General features: G+C 36.4%; 1 protein-coding gene across 6 annotated transcripts in view; it reads left to right on the top strand.

The window, feature by feature from the left end:
• The window catches only part of ADAMTS18 (ADAM metallopeptidase with thrombospondin type 1 motif 18), a 69,592-nt gene that overhangs the window by 23,703 nt on the left and 32,647 nt on the right, over positions 1 to 13,242 (top strand). For 4 of the 6 annotated variants that reach the window (XM_021408802.1, XM_021408801.1, XM_021408805.1 and 1 more), the window contains exons 4-10: positions 3,702 to 3,984; positions 6,146 to 6,345; positions 7,069 to 7,152; positions 7,987 to 8,146; positions 8,790 to 8,895; positions 11,837 to 11,974; positions 12,929 to 13,082. In XM_021408802.1, the coding sequence (XP_021264477.1) occupies positions 3,702 to 3,984; positions 6,146 to 6,345; positions 7,069 to 7,152; positions 7,987 to 8,146; positions 8,790 to 8,895; positions 11,837 to 11,974; positions 12,929 to 13,082 (1,125 nt within the window). Of the gene's footprint in view, positions 1 to 3,701; positions 3,989 to 6,145; positions 6,346 to 7,068; positions 7,153 to 7,986; positions 8,147 to 8,789; positions 8,896 to 11,836; positions 11,975 to 12,928; positions 13,083 to 13,242 lie in introns of all 6 variants that reach the window. The other 2 variants (XM_021408808.1, XM_021408807.1) reach the window with 1 other exon arrangement.

Here is a 13,242-nt window from a genome sequence, read left to right as displayed (position 1 = left end):
AGTTTGAAACCAGTGGAAGATTTATCTGGTTTTTAGTAGCTAAGATGAACTTTCAGTGGTTCAAAGAATTCCCCTTGTTCTTCAGTTTTTATTCTAATGTAATATTAAAATAACTTGAAGCTGAAATTTTATCATTTCCCATCTCTGAACTTCATTTTGAGATTTGTCCTCCTTTTGAACTGCACCAAGAAAATGGAACTAGTGCCTTACCTTGGTGATAACCCCCTGATACTTAGGAATTTTATGAAGATGTATTCTTGTCTGAAAGTTTCTTTAGCCCAAAGCTGGGCAAACATTTCATAACACATAATGAGTGGGAAGAATGTTGCCTTCTCATCTTTTCTCATTTTTTCTGCTAACAAACTGCAAGTTCTTCCAATGTATTGATTCTGAATTATTTGCTCCGGGCATAGATCAATGTATGTCTTTCAATTTATTTCCCAGTGGCATCGAATATCCTTTATGGAAGGACAGCAAATGTGTGTTTTGAAGGAAGAACAAGAGAACAGCAGATTCCAACTGAGCAGTCTCTTGGGTTTTCCTTCCCACTGTATTCTCACAGTCACTGCTGTTGCTAATGATAGCCACAGTGGGAGAGAGGGAGTCCCCAGTCAATTTCATGCTGTGTTGTCTAGACTTGTTAAAAATTTTAGATTTTGCCTTACTGCTTTCTCTCATGGTGTTCTAAGTGCAGAGATTCTGAAGAAAAAAAAAAGGGGGTTGGACCTATCTGTTCCTCTTCTTGCTGGGTCCCAAACCCAACAAAATTAATGGAAAGGTATCACTGACGTCTAATTCAAGGAAAAGCAAATGTATACTTAAAGCTGTGCTGGCAATATGAAAACCTAATACTTAAAATTTCCGTGACAATATTTGTTCATCTACTGAACTACTTGAGCTGGATAAATGTATTGCATCTAAATGATGATTACAGTGATGTTTCATGTATGTGCAGGAAAAATTCCAAAGAACACTGAGACTGCCCAGGAGTACAGGCTAGCCAAAACCAGGTCTACTTCAAGGAGCTGAAATTCCTTAGCAGTGGGAAGTTAGAAAAGATGATTCTGTGCTAGTGTCCTGCCTCTGTGCTCCAGTATGTTTCAGCTGGCATAGTTTCCAGACAACATGACCACAGTCGTAGACCATTTTACTTTACCTAAGTCTCTCAAGAACCTACAAGAAAGGTATCTGGCAGTTACTGCCCAGCTGCCCACTTTGCACCAATCCAAAGGAATGCCTCTGTCAGAAGCCAGGTCAGCATTCTCAGCATTACTTTTGAATTACCAAAGAGATTATTTCAGTGTGAGTCACTGAAAGCATCCCATACCTGAAAGAAATGGAAAATGATCTGTAACTGAGTGAGTGTCCAGACTGCTGCATGGCACTTCCCCTTTCTTCTTGACAACTTAATAAGACTAGATGTTACCATTTGGAGGATGCATCTGATCTAAGACCCAAAGAAAAGAAATCTTATGGGAGATTCAGGATCATTCCTGGTGGAAAAAAAAACCGAATACATTTGTAAGTCACTCGGTTACCGCCTATATAGTGGTGGAGCAATATGCATGCAAGTACAGGGGCCAGAATTCAGTCTGCTTTTCCCCCCCCCCACCACCACAATTCTTAATCTGCCTTTATGATGTTAAATACAGAAATTACATTTGGGGCTACATTGATGCAAGTTGGTGTACATCAGGGATGGTTTCTTATAGGAAAATGCAGAAAACCCTTTGTTCCATATGGTTTGATTCATTTACAAAATGAATCCTACAGGAGTAATTTCAGATGTGGAAACCTTTAAAATGGGGAAATAAAAAACAGATTTACTACATCTCCTTTTTCCAGCAGGAAGAAAAAAAAATAGCTCTGCACAGTTACCAGTGCACTTCAGCAGATAAAGATTGCCTCACAGAACCACTTTTAAATTGTGTAATGGCATCACAAGGATTAAAATATTAGTCTTCTTTCCTACAGGAATGTACTTTGCCATTACTAAATGTGAATTGACATTTGAAATATGCCAACTTATTGCAGTGAGCACACAAACTAAATTCTTGTCTATGTTGCCTCTCTTTTATTGACAGAGGCAATTTTAACCTTTATTTAGAATGTCAAGTAGATGAGATATATTATTATGAATTTGTGTTGAAGAAAGGAGAGGGGGTAAATTGTGAATCATAATATGATCTGTTTTTATTTTCATATAAATTTTCAGGAGGCAATTAGACCATCCCTGTTAATGATATGGCATCTCTTATGTTGTCAAAATGAAAAACACAATATGATTTTAAGAGTGCTATCATTAGGACTCAGTACCGGGGAGTATGATGAAGACGCAGTTGATTTGGTAAAACAGAAGTGAGTTTCTTTGAAGAGTGCATAGTGTCTGACTATAGACTACGGAGAGCTTTTATATCTCTGAAATATCTTTCTAACTGGAATAAACTTAAATTCAGTTTTAGCATTGACTTAGTAGACAGTTAAAGATGTGAAGATTTTACATGTAATTTTTCATCTTCCCTTGCTTTGCATTTTCTGTTGAGTTTTCCTCATGGGAAACAGTTCTGAAAGTGCAGAAAATTTCAAAAATCCTTAAGAAATAGAGGGCTTGTATAAGGCATTAAAATTTGCTCTCTTTTGGATAACCTTGGCGTTCTGGATGCAGGAGTTTTGGCTAAAGAAAAGCATCAATTTCAGAAGGGAATAGATGATACCTGTCTAATATGCACATTTCAGAGAATGCCTTTTGAGAAAGGAGATGGAATCATGAGCTAGGACTTAAGATGTTGGACAAGATGGTTTGTAATTGACATTTGTTTGACTGCACATATTTTTCTGAAGTATTAGAGATATGTTGTTCCCATGGGATGTCAATTTTGGCAGAAGAGTGTTGGCATGTGGTAGAGCTTCATTGATCCAAAACAAAAATCTGTATCTAGTATTAGGTATATAATGCAGTAGAATTACCTGATGAAACTTCTTGGGTTTTGACTTGGTAAAAAGGAGTGTTTATTACTACATGTTTTACAAAACCAAGAAATGAAATAAAATCATAACTGATTAATGAGCTGCATGGAAATACTTCCTCAGTGCCACCCACATTTCTCTGGCCCTGATCCTGGAAACACTTCATCACATGTGCATTTTTATGTGTAGACACTATGTGAAAAGTAGAACATAGATTTCCCATACTTCTGTCTTTTAGGGCTCCAAGAAAGAAAACGATAAGATTCTTGATTTCACTGATCAATTTTTTCTTGTATGAGGGCAAAAATTGTGAACTGCTATATGTTGATTAAATTGTTGACAGTTGATCACTGAATGATGGTACTAAAATTTTTAGAAGCTTTATTTTTGCACCGCTGTACCATAATGTGCTTAGATTTCTACTTATAATATCCTTATGCCAGGATTAATATTGCCTAAAAAGTTAATTGTAACACTGTGTGAAAGTGCTGTGCTAATGCTGTGGGGTACAACATTCCTGTTCTCCGCGTTACCAAACATGAAACTTGGCCATCTTCAAAGTGAAACAACGTATGTTTAATTGGGAAGACTATCAAGATTAAATGTCAAGTAAGTCTAATTAGAGGAGCACATTTCAGTCTGTCTAGAGGCTTTGGAAGATCACTTTCAGAGCTAGCATGTTCCAGTTGTGAACCTTGACAATCTTCCTCTAATTTGTGCTGCTTTTTTTTTAGTCAGGTTTGATAAGGACACGGAAGATCGAATTCCTTATATCTCCATTACCTCAGCAGCTAGCGCAGGAGCACAACTACACATCACCTGCTGGACATCATCCTCATGTCTTATATAAACGAACAGCAGAAGAAAAGGTGCACCGGTACACAGTAGATTCCAATCCCAAATCCTTTTCTCTTGGCCATCATAGAACTCACATTTACCACAAGTATCATGCGCAAGCGAATGGTTACCACCATGGAAGGTTTCAAAAGCAACATTTTTGTGGACGTCGCAAGAAATGTATGTAAGGAAACTTTCTCTCCTTTTTTGAGATAGTGGCTTTTAGAGACTGTATGGTGATACCTGCAGTTCATACTCAGCTTTGTGATGGAGATGTAATAATTTTAAGTAGTATGGCTATAAAGGGAAATAGATATGGGGAATGTGATAATTCCTTCAAATTGATTTCATAATCTTTTTTATTAAGCAATCAGAATCACTGTTTAGTTTACTTTTTCTCTACTTAGATTAAAAGATCCCTTGCCTAATTTTTTTGACATTTACATAGCTTTCAGTAAATTATTCTGTTTTAGGCTGCTGCTTTTGCACAGATAGTCCCTGAGCTGTTCCGTTAGTTTGGGGAAACATTATTAGGCTTAAAGATGGAGAAGCCTTCCAAATCATTCACTTATGAAGGATGGAGAATAAATCTTTCAGAACTCACCATCTGATAATGAAATTTTCAGCAACTGAGATCTTCATAAAGAACCTCCTAAGTAAACTGTTTAAATAAAATTTTGGAGCCACTTCCTAGAAAACATTTTAAAACACATTATCCTGCCAAGGTCTATTCTGAGTCCTTCATTAGGCCCCCAAATTCTGAGCATTTTAGAGTCCCTTTGGACTCTATATCTGTACTTAGAGTGTTCAGTTGATTTTCTTTGAAAGCTGGTCTGCTTCTGAGTTGAGTTTCTTAATAAGGGTCTTTTGGATTTAGGATTGCATACAGTATTGAAGATACTGTCAGTCCAGTTATATTCTTCCAGCTTCCTACTTGAGCAAGTTCCTTTTCCAAAAGCCATAAAGGGAATACAGAGAAGAAAACAAGTAGAAGGGAAGGAATGAGAAAGGAGATAGTGGAAATGATGGCTGTCTGAGACTAAGGCCTATTTGAAGACTGGAAACTGCTTTTTAAAAATTGAGTGCTTCTTCGAAAGTCCTTCTCTTCCCTGAGTTGAAAGCTAGGCCTCAAATGCCAGATGCACAAGTCTGTGATTCAAATTGTAAACTTTTGCATTCTGATGTGGGTCAAAGCTACCTCATTACATACAGGAGGCCTTTCCCTTGTGTCTGGTTTTCCTGCTGACTGCTTCATAGCAAATGAAATGGTGCTACAATAGCTCATCTGCTCTGGGGTGTTTTATTTTATTTGCATTGTTCACTGTGGTCTTACACCTTATTCACTCTATCCTGTATGACTGCTTGTCCAAATTCAGAATAATTCATGACCTCCTCAGCTTTTACACAGCGCTGGTTCCTGTATTAAATGAGAACATCTAGTTTGGCCACCTGGAATAGAACATTTTAGCTGGAATAAACGAATGCATAAGCACTGAGTATGCAGCAGTACAGAAGGCAGTTCTCTGCTATTAACACTGCCTGTATTCAAGGTTAATTTATCCTAACCTAGGAATGAATTAAAGTCTGCTGAACAGTAGGAGGGAAGAGCATCCTGCCACTTCTAGTGTCATAAAGGTAGCTTGACCAACCCACTGTCTTTCAAAATTTCCTGTGCTGGGAATTTGTAAGAGCGAGAAAAGCCAGTTAATCATCTTTCAAACTCTTCCTCACAATCTGTATGGCTTTAGATCATGAGAAGTGACTGTAGTCAGTAGATTATGCTTGCAACATATTTCTGCTTAGGTTCTATTAGCAGCAGTGAAGCTAATCCAAGAGCAAAACTCTACTGCTTGTAGATTAGTCTACAGGACATGTAAATACAAATACAATAATCCTACTTTTGTGGTGTGCATTCCCTTTCTGTGCTGGTAGTGGAAATCTGTTGTGGAGCTTTTTTATGAACCCTGCTACATAAGTAGCACATCCCAAACACCTCAGGATAGGACAAATGAAGGTATTCTGTTAAAAATTTTGTGGTTTTTTTCTTTTTTCTATTTTTTTTTTTTTTTTGCCACAGATGCTACCATTTTATTCTATTATTTATTTATTTATTTTACACTATGTATGTACGTGGTTTTCCTATTTCTTTGTCTTCTTGTAATCATCCTACCCCGAAGAAGGAATCAGATCTTCTTAATAAATATACAAGACCTTCCTACTCATAAGTATTACATACTGTAAAAATAATCTAAGGCTCTAAATCTGTGTTATTTCCGTATCTGATGAAACTGCTCACGAATGATCTGAACCCTTACCCAAACTGAGTTTTATTTCCTTTCAGATGCACCTAAGCCGCCCACAGAAGAGACATATATTCGTTCAGATGAATATGGGACTTCTGCTAGGTTCAGAAGATCATCTGCTAAAATTCAGAAAAATGGAAGTCTAAATGTTGAAACTCTTGTTGTGGCAGATAAAAAAATGTTGGAGAAACATGGCAAGGAAAATGTAACAACATATATTTTAACAGTTATGAATATGGTAAGATCTGAGGTACTTGAAGTATGTTCTTCCTGTGGAATATTGTCATGTTGGACTCATATCTATCATTAGACAAATGATGATACCAAAAAGAGCATGCACACCTTACACAACCTCTTCTTCAGGTCTCATCTAATGTATTAATTAGGTCAAAAAGCTTTTTAAAAATAGGTTTTTAAATTATCACAGCTCTAGCAACATTACTGTAGTGTAAAGAATATAAATATTTGGAAAATATTTTGAAATGTTAAATTCTAAAATATGCTTTGCGTAGTACAAAGTCAGACATGCTGAAATAAAAACTTTTATTTAATTTGATAAGTCTTACTCTGTTTAGTCTGATGTCACTCCTTGAAACTAAAAAAAAAGGTTAACTACAAATTTATAGTGAGAAAAATAATATAATTTATCTAGAAATATGTTTTCCTTTGTGGCTGTGTTCTTTACTTCTGTACTGCAGAACTTGAAATTGATTACACTTGATCTAACAGAGTAAGGACAGAACAAAGCCCACTGGAATCAGTAGAAGGTTTTCAAGTTTTCTGAATAAGTGGAGCGGTTTGGGGCATAATTCTGTGTTTGGATTAATCCTACAAGTTATATAATTCCATTAATGTACTGAAAATTGAAGCTGAATGTGATAACTAAATAGATATGTCTAGTCTACTTAAAAAAGATTTTTTATGTATGTAGTTGATGTTTCTTCTTCAATAATCATTGCAGGTTTCTAGTCTGTTTAAAGATGGAACAATTGGAAGTGACATAAACATTATCGTTGTGAGCCTCCTTCTTTTGGAACAAGAGCCTGTAAGTTGTGAATTTTTGTGGTGTATATTTCGTTTCATACTGTTCACAGGGAGCATTGTATATTCCCATGTTATGTACATGAACTTTCATCAGAAGTTTGTTATGACATAAAATGTGAGACGAAAACTGAAATAACAAAAACCTCAAAAAGCATGTTTTTTACATTTCACTTTTTCCTTTTTTAATACTAAATCTTCATTTTCATTTAAATGCTCTTTAGAAACTTAAGATAAAACTTAACAGTTTCTAGCATTTTCTTGAAGAGAGCTGTAATGAGAAATCTAATTAAGAATTATTTAAATACATAGAAAGGTTTTGATCAAAGCTCACCAGTGTGATGATTAGAAGAGGAAGGAGTCAAAAGTCCCAAAATGTAGATAGCTTGTAGCAGAAGCAGGAATGGAGCCAACTGTTTTGGCAATGTTCCTGAAAGAGAAGAAGAAAAAACCTTTCTGATGAAAAGAAATTTGTGAGGGATTCATCTACCTGGATAATATTTGTCCTGCCAGGAAGTATTCACACATTTTAATCACAAAGTTGAAAATGTTTTAGTATTCAGCTTTATTGGAAATCAAATGTATTTGTATGCTGTAATTCCAGCCGTTGACTCTGGAAATATCTATGTGTCTGGGGAATGCTTCAGTTTTATTCTGTAATTCTAATACATTCATCCATCAACTGATCCTCACAAACAGTAAATATAGGAATGCATAAATTCATATACAAAAAAAAAAAACCCAAATCCCTTTTCCCTAACCAATTCTTCTTCCTTCAGTCATCTTTCTCAAGTACTGATGGAAACACCTTATTTCTGTGTCTTTGAAATACCTCCAGGGTGGATTACTGATTAACCACCATGCAGACCAGTCACTGAATAGCTTTTGTCAATGGCAGTCCGCTCTGGTTGGGAAAAATGGAAAGCGCCACGACCATGCCATCTTGCTTACAGGTTTTGATATCTGCTCTTGGAAAAATGAGCCCTGTGATACTTTAGGTATGATATGAAAAATTCTGGATATCAACAGCAACATCTTGACTCATAGAGACTGAAGTGTCTTAAAATAAGACAGGTTATTTTTGCATATAATGTTAGACTTCTTGAACAGGAAAGAACAGTATTATTACTACATATTTTCTTTGGAGTACCAAGAAGGAAAAGATTTCTAGTATTATTGCATCAGCAAAAATGGCAAAATAAGCTACCTGAAGACATTCTTCTGAATTGTCACCTCTAAAAGGAATATTTGGGATTTTGAAAATATTTACAAGCCATTCTGATTTTATTTGTTTTGACTTTTTATTTTATTTTATATTTTATTCTGTGATTACCTGCCCATTTTGAACGAGACTCCTCCTTTATTTGGGAGCAGTAAAGACATGTAGGGGCCAAGAATAATCTTTAGCAATAAAGTGCATTTTGGACGGTTAGGTTTGATTTGCATTTAGTTCTTATACAGGATCTCCTTTACTGTCAAATAAAAGTCTGGTTTAAACATTTCCATAACAATGTGGTGAAGAAGAAACCCATCTTGCATCTTTATGCACCATGACAGAATGGCTTATTATGAGCAATGCAGATGATATATGTGTTTAGAGTTCTGTAGAGAACAACCTTTTCTACTGCTTCCTTCCTTCAGGATTTGCACCTATCAGTGGTATGTGCAGCAAATACCGTAGTTGTACCATTAATGAAGATACAGGCCTTGGACTGGCTTTTACAATTGCTCATGAATCTGGACACAAGTAAGTTATTTTTCATGAGTCTTACCTGCTCCTTCTGTACCTAAATTTGTAAGTGAACGGATGCTTTACTGTGTAACCTACTCTAGAGAATTTGCTTTAGCAGTGGATTTGGACTAGATGATCTCTAGATCTGTCACTTCCAACCCCGAGGACTTTGTGATTCTTTGAATTCTGACTAACCACTGGCAGTATAGAAGGCATCACTTCTCTATGTGGAACAAACCTGAAATCAAGGCTTAGAGAAAGCATGGACATACGGTCACTTTTCTGTACAGAAACATTTCTGCACATAGTATCTTTCAAAAGCAGTACTACTGTATTCTGCTGTTTGCTGAAGGCATGAATGCTTCTAATTCTGCATGACTGAATCAGGACTATTTAGTTTTCATTGTACAAATATGCTCTACAGTATATACTATGACCTAATGTCTACATGAGTGACCCTTTCACAAGTTCCTGTACATCTGAAGGGAAACAAGGAATTAAGGAATAATCCAGCTACTAGTGAAGTCCATGGGAACAGAGCCAATGCTTTCAGTAAGACCAAATATGTAAAATGCATAGGGCTTGATCTTCCTGCCACACTAATGCAATTTCACTGACCTCAGTAGATTTTTAATGCCCTTCAATCAGTATTATGGAGAGAATCATGCCCATAGCTTATTTTGCAAGAATTACCCCCTTCAGTAGACTAATCTCCTTCCTTCTTATTTGTTTTGTTCTTACTGTCTTTGAGAGATTACACTTGGAATTTCATCAATGCTGATTTTTTTTTTCTTCTCCACTACTGCTTTTGATTCTTACATTACGTAGCCTTTGGTATACTTTCATACTCTTACCTAATGATGTGCATCTTACGTTCTGGAAAAAATCTGCCCCAGATACAAACTGGCTTTATTATCGTATGTTCCTGAGACTACCTAGTGTGAAGTGTAAAATGACAGAACTTGGTCTCTGTGATACAAAGATTTGTGGAAGAAAAATGTCCTCGAAACTATTGCCTGGAAATCCTAGCAATCACGCAGAATGCAGCTTTGGGAGAGTACTCAGTTTCATTATCTAACGGTGTGAGGAACTTCAGTGCAATTCTGAAAATTCAGGATCTCTGTCTACTGATCCATGTTTATATAACAGGTTAAGGAGTGCTCTGATATTGGGTGTTTGTGTTGGAGAACAAGTGACGTTCTGTAGCGATTAATGAAGGTTCATACTATGGTAAAAAGTATTTATTTGACAAGATATTGCATATGGGACATTTCCTGGAGTTTTTTCATTTCATTCATTGTGTGTCTTTGAAAGTTACACACCTCTTTGTTGCACACTTTTTGTGGTTTCATTTAAGTACTTTGTGTCTTTACCTGAAAGTTTAACATTTTCTTTGGGAGTTCAGAGCCCATTATGTCAGTGGATATTAAAACTGGATTCTTTGGCTGCAAAGCATGTGAACAAAGCTTGTATCTTATAAAGAATTATAAAATATAAGCTCAGTTGGGACTTTTTTTTGTCCATTTATAGAATGAGCCATATATTTTAGCAAGCTTGGAGCCACAGTTGATGGCAACACATTCAGTAACCGATGAGCCTGCAATGATGTATAATAGAGGATTGAGTCCAGTAAATTGGATATTCCCTGCACATGCACACATGGCATTTATAAAGTTGCCAATGTACTACAATGTTAAAGTAACAGATTATGAAATTTCTATTCAAAACATACTGAAATTCACAGATGTCCTGTACAATTAGTAAATATGAAGTAGTTAAACAAAGCCTGAAAATTAAATTTATTACAATCATAAGCACCACATCATTTATCATTTTCAGTGTGGCTTTTATTATTGCTTACTTGTTATTAATGCTACTAAGTGCTTCTTTATATACTATGTACTTTTTCCTCAATTGGCCTTACATGCTATCCTTAACTAGTAATAGTAGTGGCTCTGGGGTAATTTCTATACTACAGTTATCTGCACAACTCATCAGTTCATTTTTTTTGTTTGGTTGACTGACCTTTTATTCTTCCCTATAAGGTACTTAGTATTTTGGAGATGTCAAAATAGAGTGCCTAGAGTATAAACCTGATTTTGGCATTGATTTGTCCCATTTGACTTAAGACTGCAAAGACAAAGAACAACAGCTTTTTGCCTGCTGTAGGGAGCCTGCTTTGCAGGGGTGTTGGACTCAATGACCTCTAGAGGTCCCTTCCAACCCCTACAATCCTGTGATTCTGTGAACGTCTTATAATATTTCTGTTTTGCCATGATATTGCATGGAATTCATCATCTGTTAATCTGCAGAACATGCTTATTAAGAAGGTGACATAGTAGATTTCTTCTCTCTATTGCCCCTAAGAGTTCCTTCCAAGAGCAATATCATTAGTAGTGAGAGGCAGTTGACTCCAAGTACCATAAGTTGTTGGCTTGTTATGGGATGTCCAACAAGGTGGCCAAGAGCAATAGTTATTTTTATAAAGCACACGGAAACGCTTTCATGACTGAATGCATCCGCTCATTTTAGATGCACCATAAAACAGATGTTAGTAACTTTCACTTGCAATTCATAAAAAAACAAACAGGCAGGATTTCATGAAAAAATAAGAAATGGTTAAATGTAAAATTTCTGATACAGTCTACAATTGGTAATTAGATGCCACTGTCTTGTCATGAGCTCACACTACAGAGCTCCTATTCATCACCAATATGGGTCTTTCTTGAAGAATTACTATCTTTTTCTAATTAGACTGAAGGCGGTAAAATCTGAACACTACTAAATGGAGCTTGTTTCATAATAACTGTCATTTTTGTGGTGGTTTATGCCTATTTTCAACCCTTTGTGGATTTCAATCATAGAAGTGTTGCCTGTAATATGTTTCTCCTGCCTCAAATTGTTTCTTGCTTCTGATTAATCTACATTTTCACTCTTATGTATGGCTCATTTTCAGCTTTGGTATGATTCATGATGGAGAAGGAAATCCTTGTAGAAAAGCTGAGGGAAATATTATGTCTCCCACACTCACAGGAAACAATGGAGTGTTTTCTTGGTCTGTATGCAGCAGGCAGTATCTCAACAAATTTCTCAGGTAGGTCAGATGTAAATCTGGGCCAAAGCCAGGGAATGTATCTTACTAACTGAGCTTGAACTTTTGAACAGACGTAGAAATTACTTAAGTGTGAAATGTACCTCTCTTAAGATGTACTCAAACCAGTGCACTATTTGAGCTCTCACACTTGGACTTTTGAGGCATATAGGTGGTATGGTATTTAAGTGCCTTTGTCCTGCCTCATTTCAAAAGAATGAATTTCACCCTCTATGAATATCCTACACTAATGACTGGCATATCATTCCTTCCCAGGCATTCCTGTCAGCAACTAGGTTTATTAGAGAATTAGTAGGAAGCAAACACAAAAGAGAGCAGACACGGTGGTACCAAACTCGTTAGAAAATGTGAATTAACATTAGTGGGCTTTCTCCCTGGAGTTTCTCTCTTGATCTAACTCATGCCATAAGTATGGACATTTTCAGTTTTTCATACACTGATTCTGGAGTAAAAAGAAAAAAAGAGAAAGATGCAGTTTATTTCTCCAGAGTGTTAGCATTATTCAGTGATGCTTTTAAACAAGCTGCAGCAGGCTTGTGTTTGTCAATCCACATGAAGTGAATGCTGAAATGAGCTAGTGTCTATGTTGTCTCCATTGATTCCTGATTTTGGGAACCCACTTAAGGGAAAGAAGCAGAACAGATTAACTTGTTCTTGGTTACATGCAAATGAAGAGAACTGAAGAATGTGATATCAGTCTTTCTTGTCACAATAGTCCCAAAGCCTGGAAATTCCTACTTCCATAAAAGTTTGCAGGTCAGGCTACCAACAAGATGTGTCAAGATCTTTTGGCTCCTGCAACCAGCTATTATTTCAGTACATGAGTACAAAGCTAGTTAAAAGTACTGTATACCATAGTATGTGTTTTTGCTATACTGTAGCAAATTGTTTTGATATAAAGATCATAGTCATAATTACTATACCTTCTCATTATAGTACAGCTCAAGCTGCCTGCCTGATTGATGAACCTAAGCAAACTGGACAGTATAAATACCCTGACAAACTGCCAGGGCAGATGTATGATGCTGACACTCAGTGCAAATGGCAATTTGGAATGAGAGCAAAAGTGTGCAACCTCAGCTTTGTAAAGGTACCTACTGATATTCTTGTGACACTATAAGTACATAAAAATAACACTGAGGTTCCCAGAGGCCAGGGCTATTTGTCTACCTTACCTTGCTTGGCAATTTAATTTGAAGGCTATGGCCTCCTTTAAGGGATATCACCTTCCAGGGAAGTTTCAAAGGGAA

The sequence above is a fragment of the Numida meleagris genome, chromosome 10 (genome assembly GCF_002078875.1).
Source record: "Numida meleagris isolate 19003 breed g44 Domestic line chromosome 10, NumMel1.0, whole genome shotgun sequence".
In the NCBI taxonomy this organism is placed as follows: Eukaryota; Metazoa; Chordata; class Aves; order Galliformes; family Numididae; genus Numida; species Numida meleagris.
This window is presented reverse-complemented; position numbering and strand designations above follow the sequence as displayed.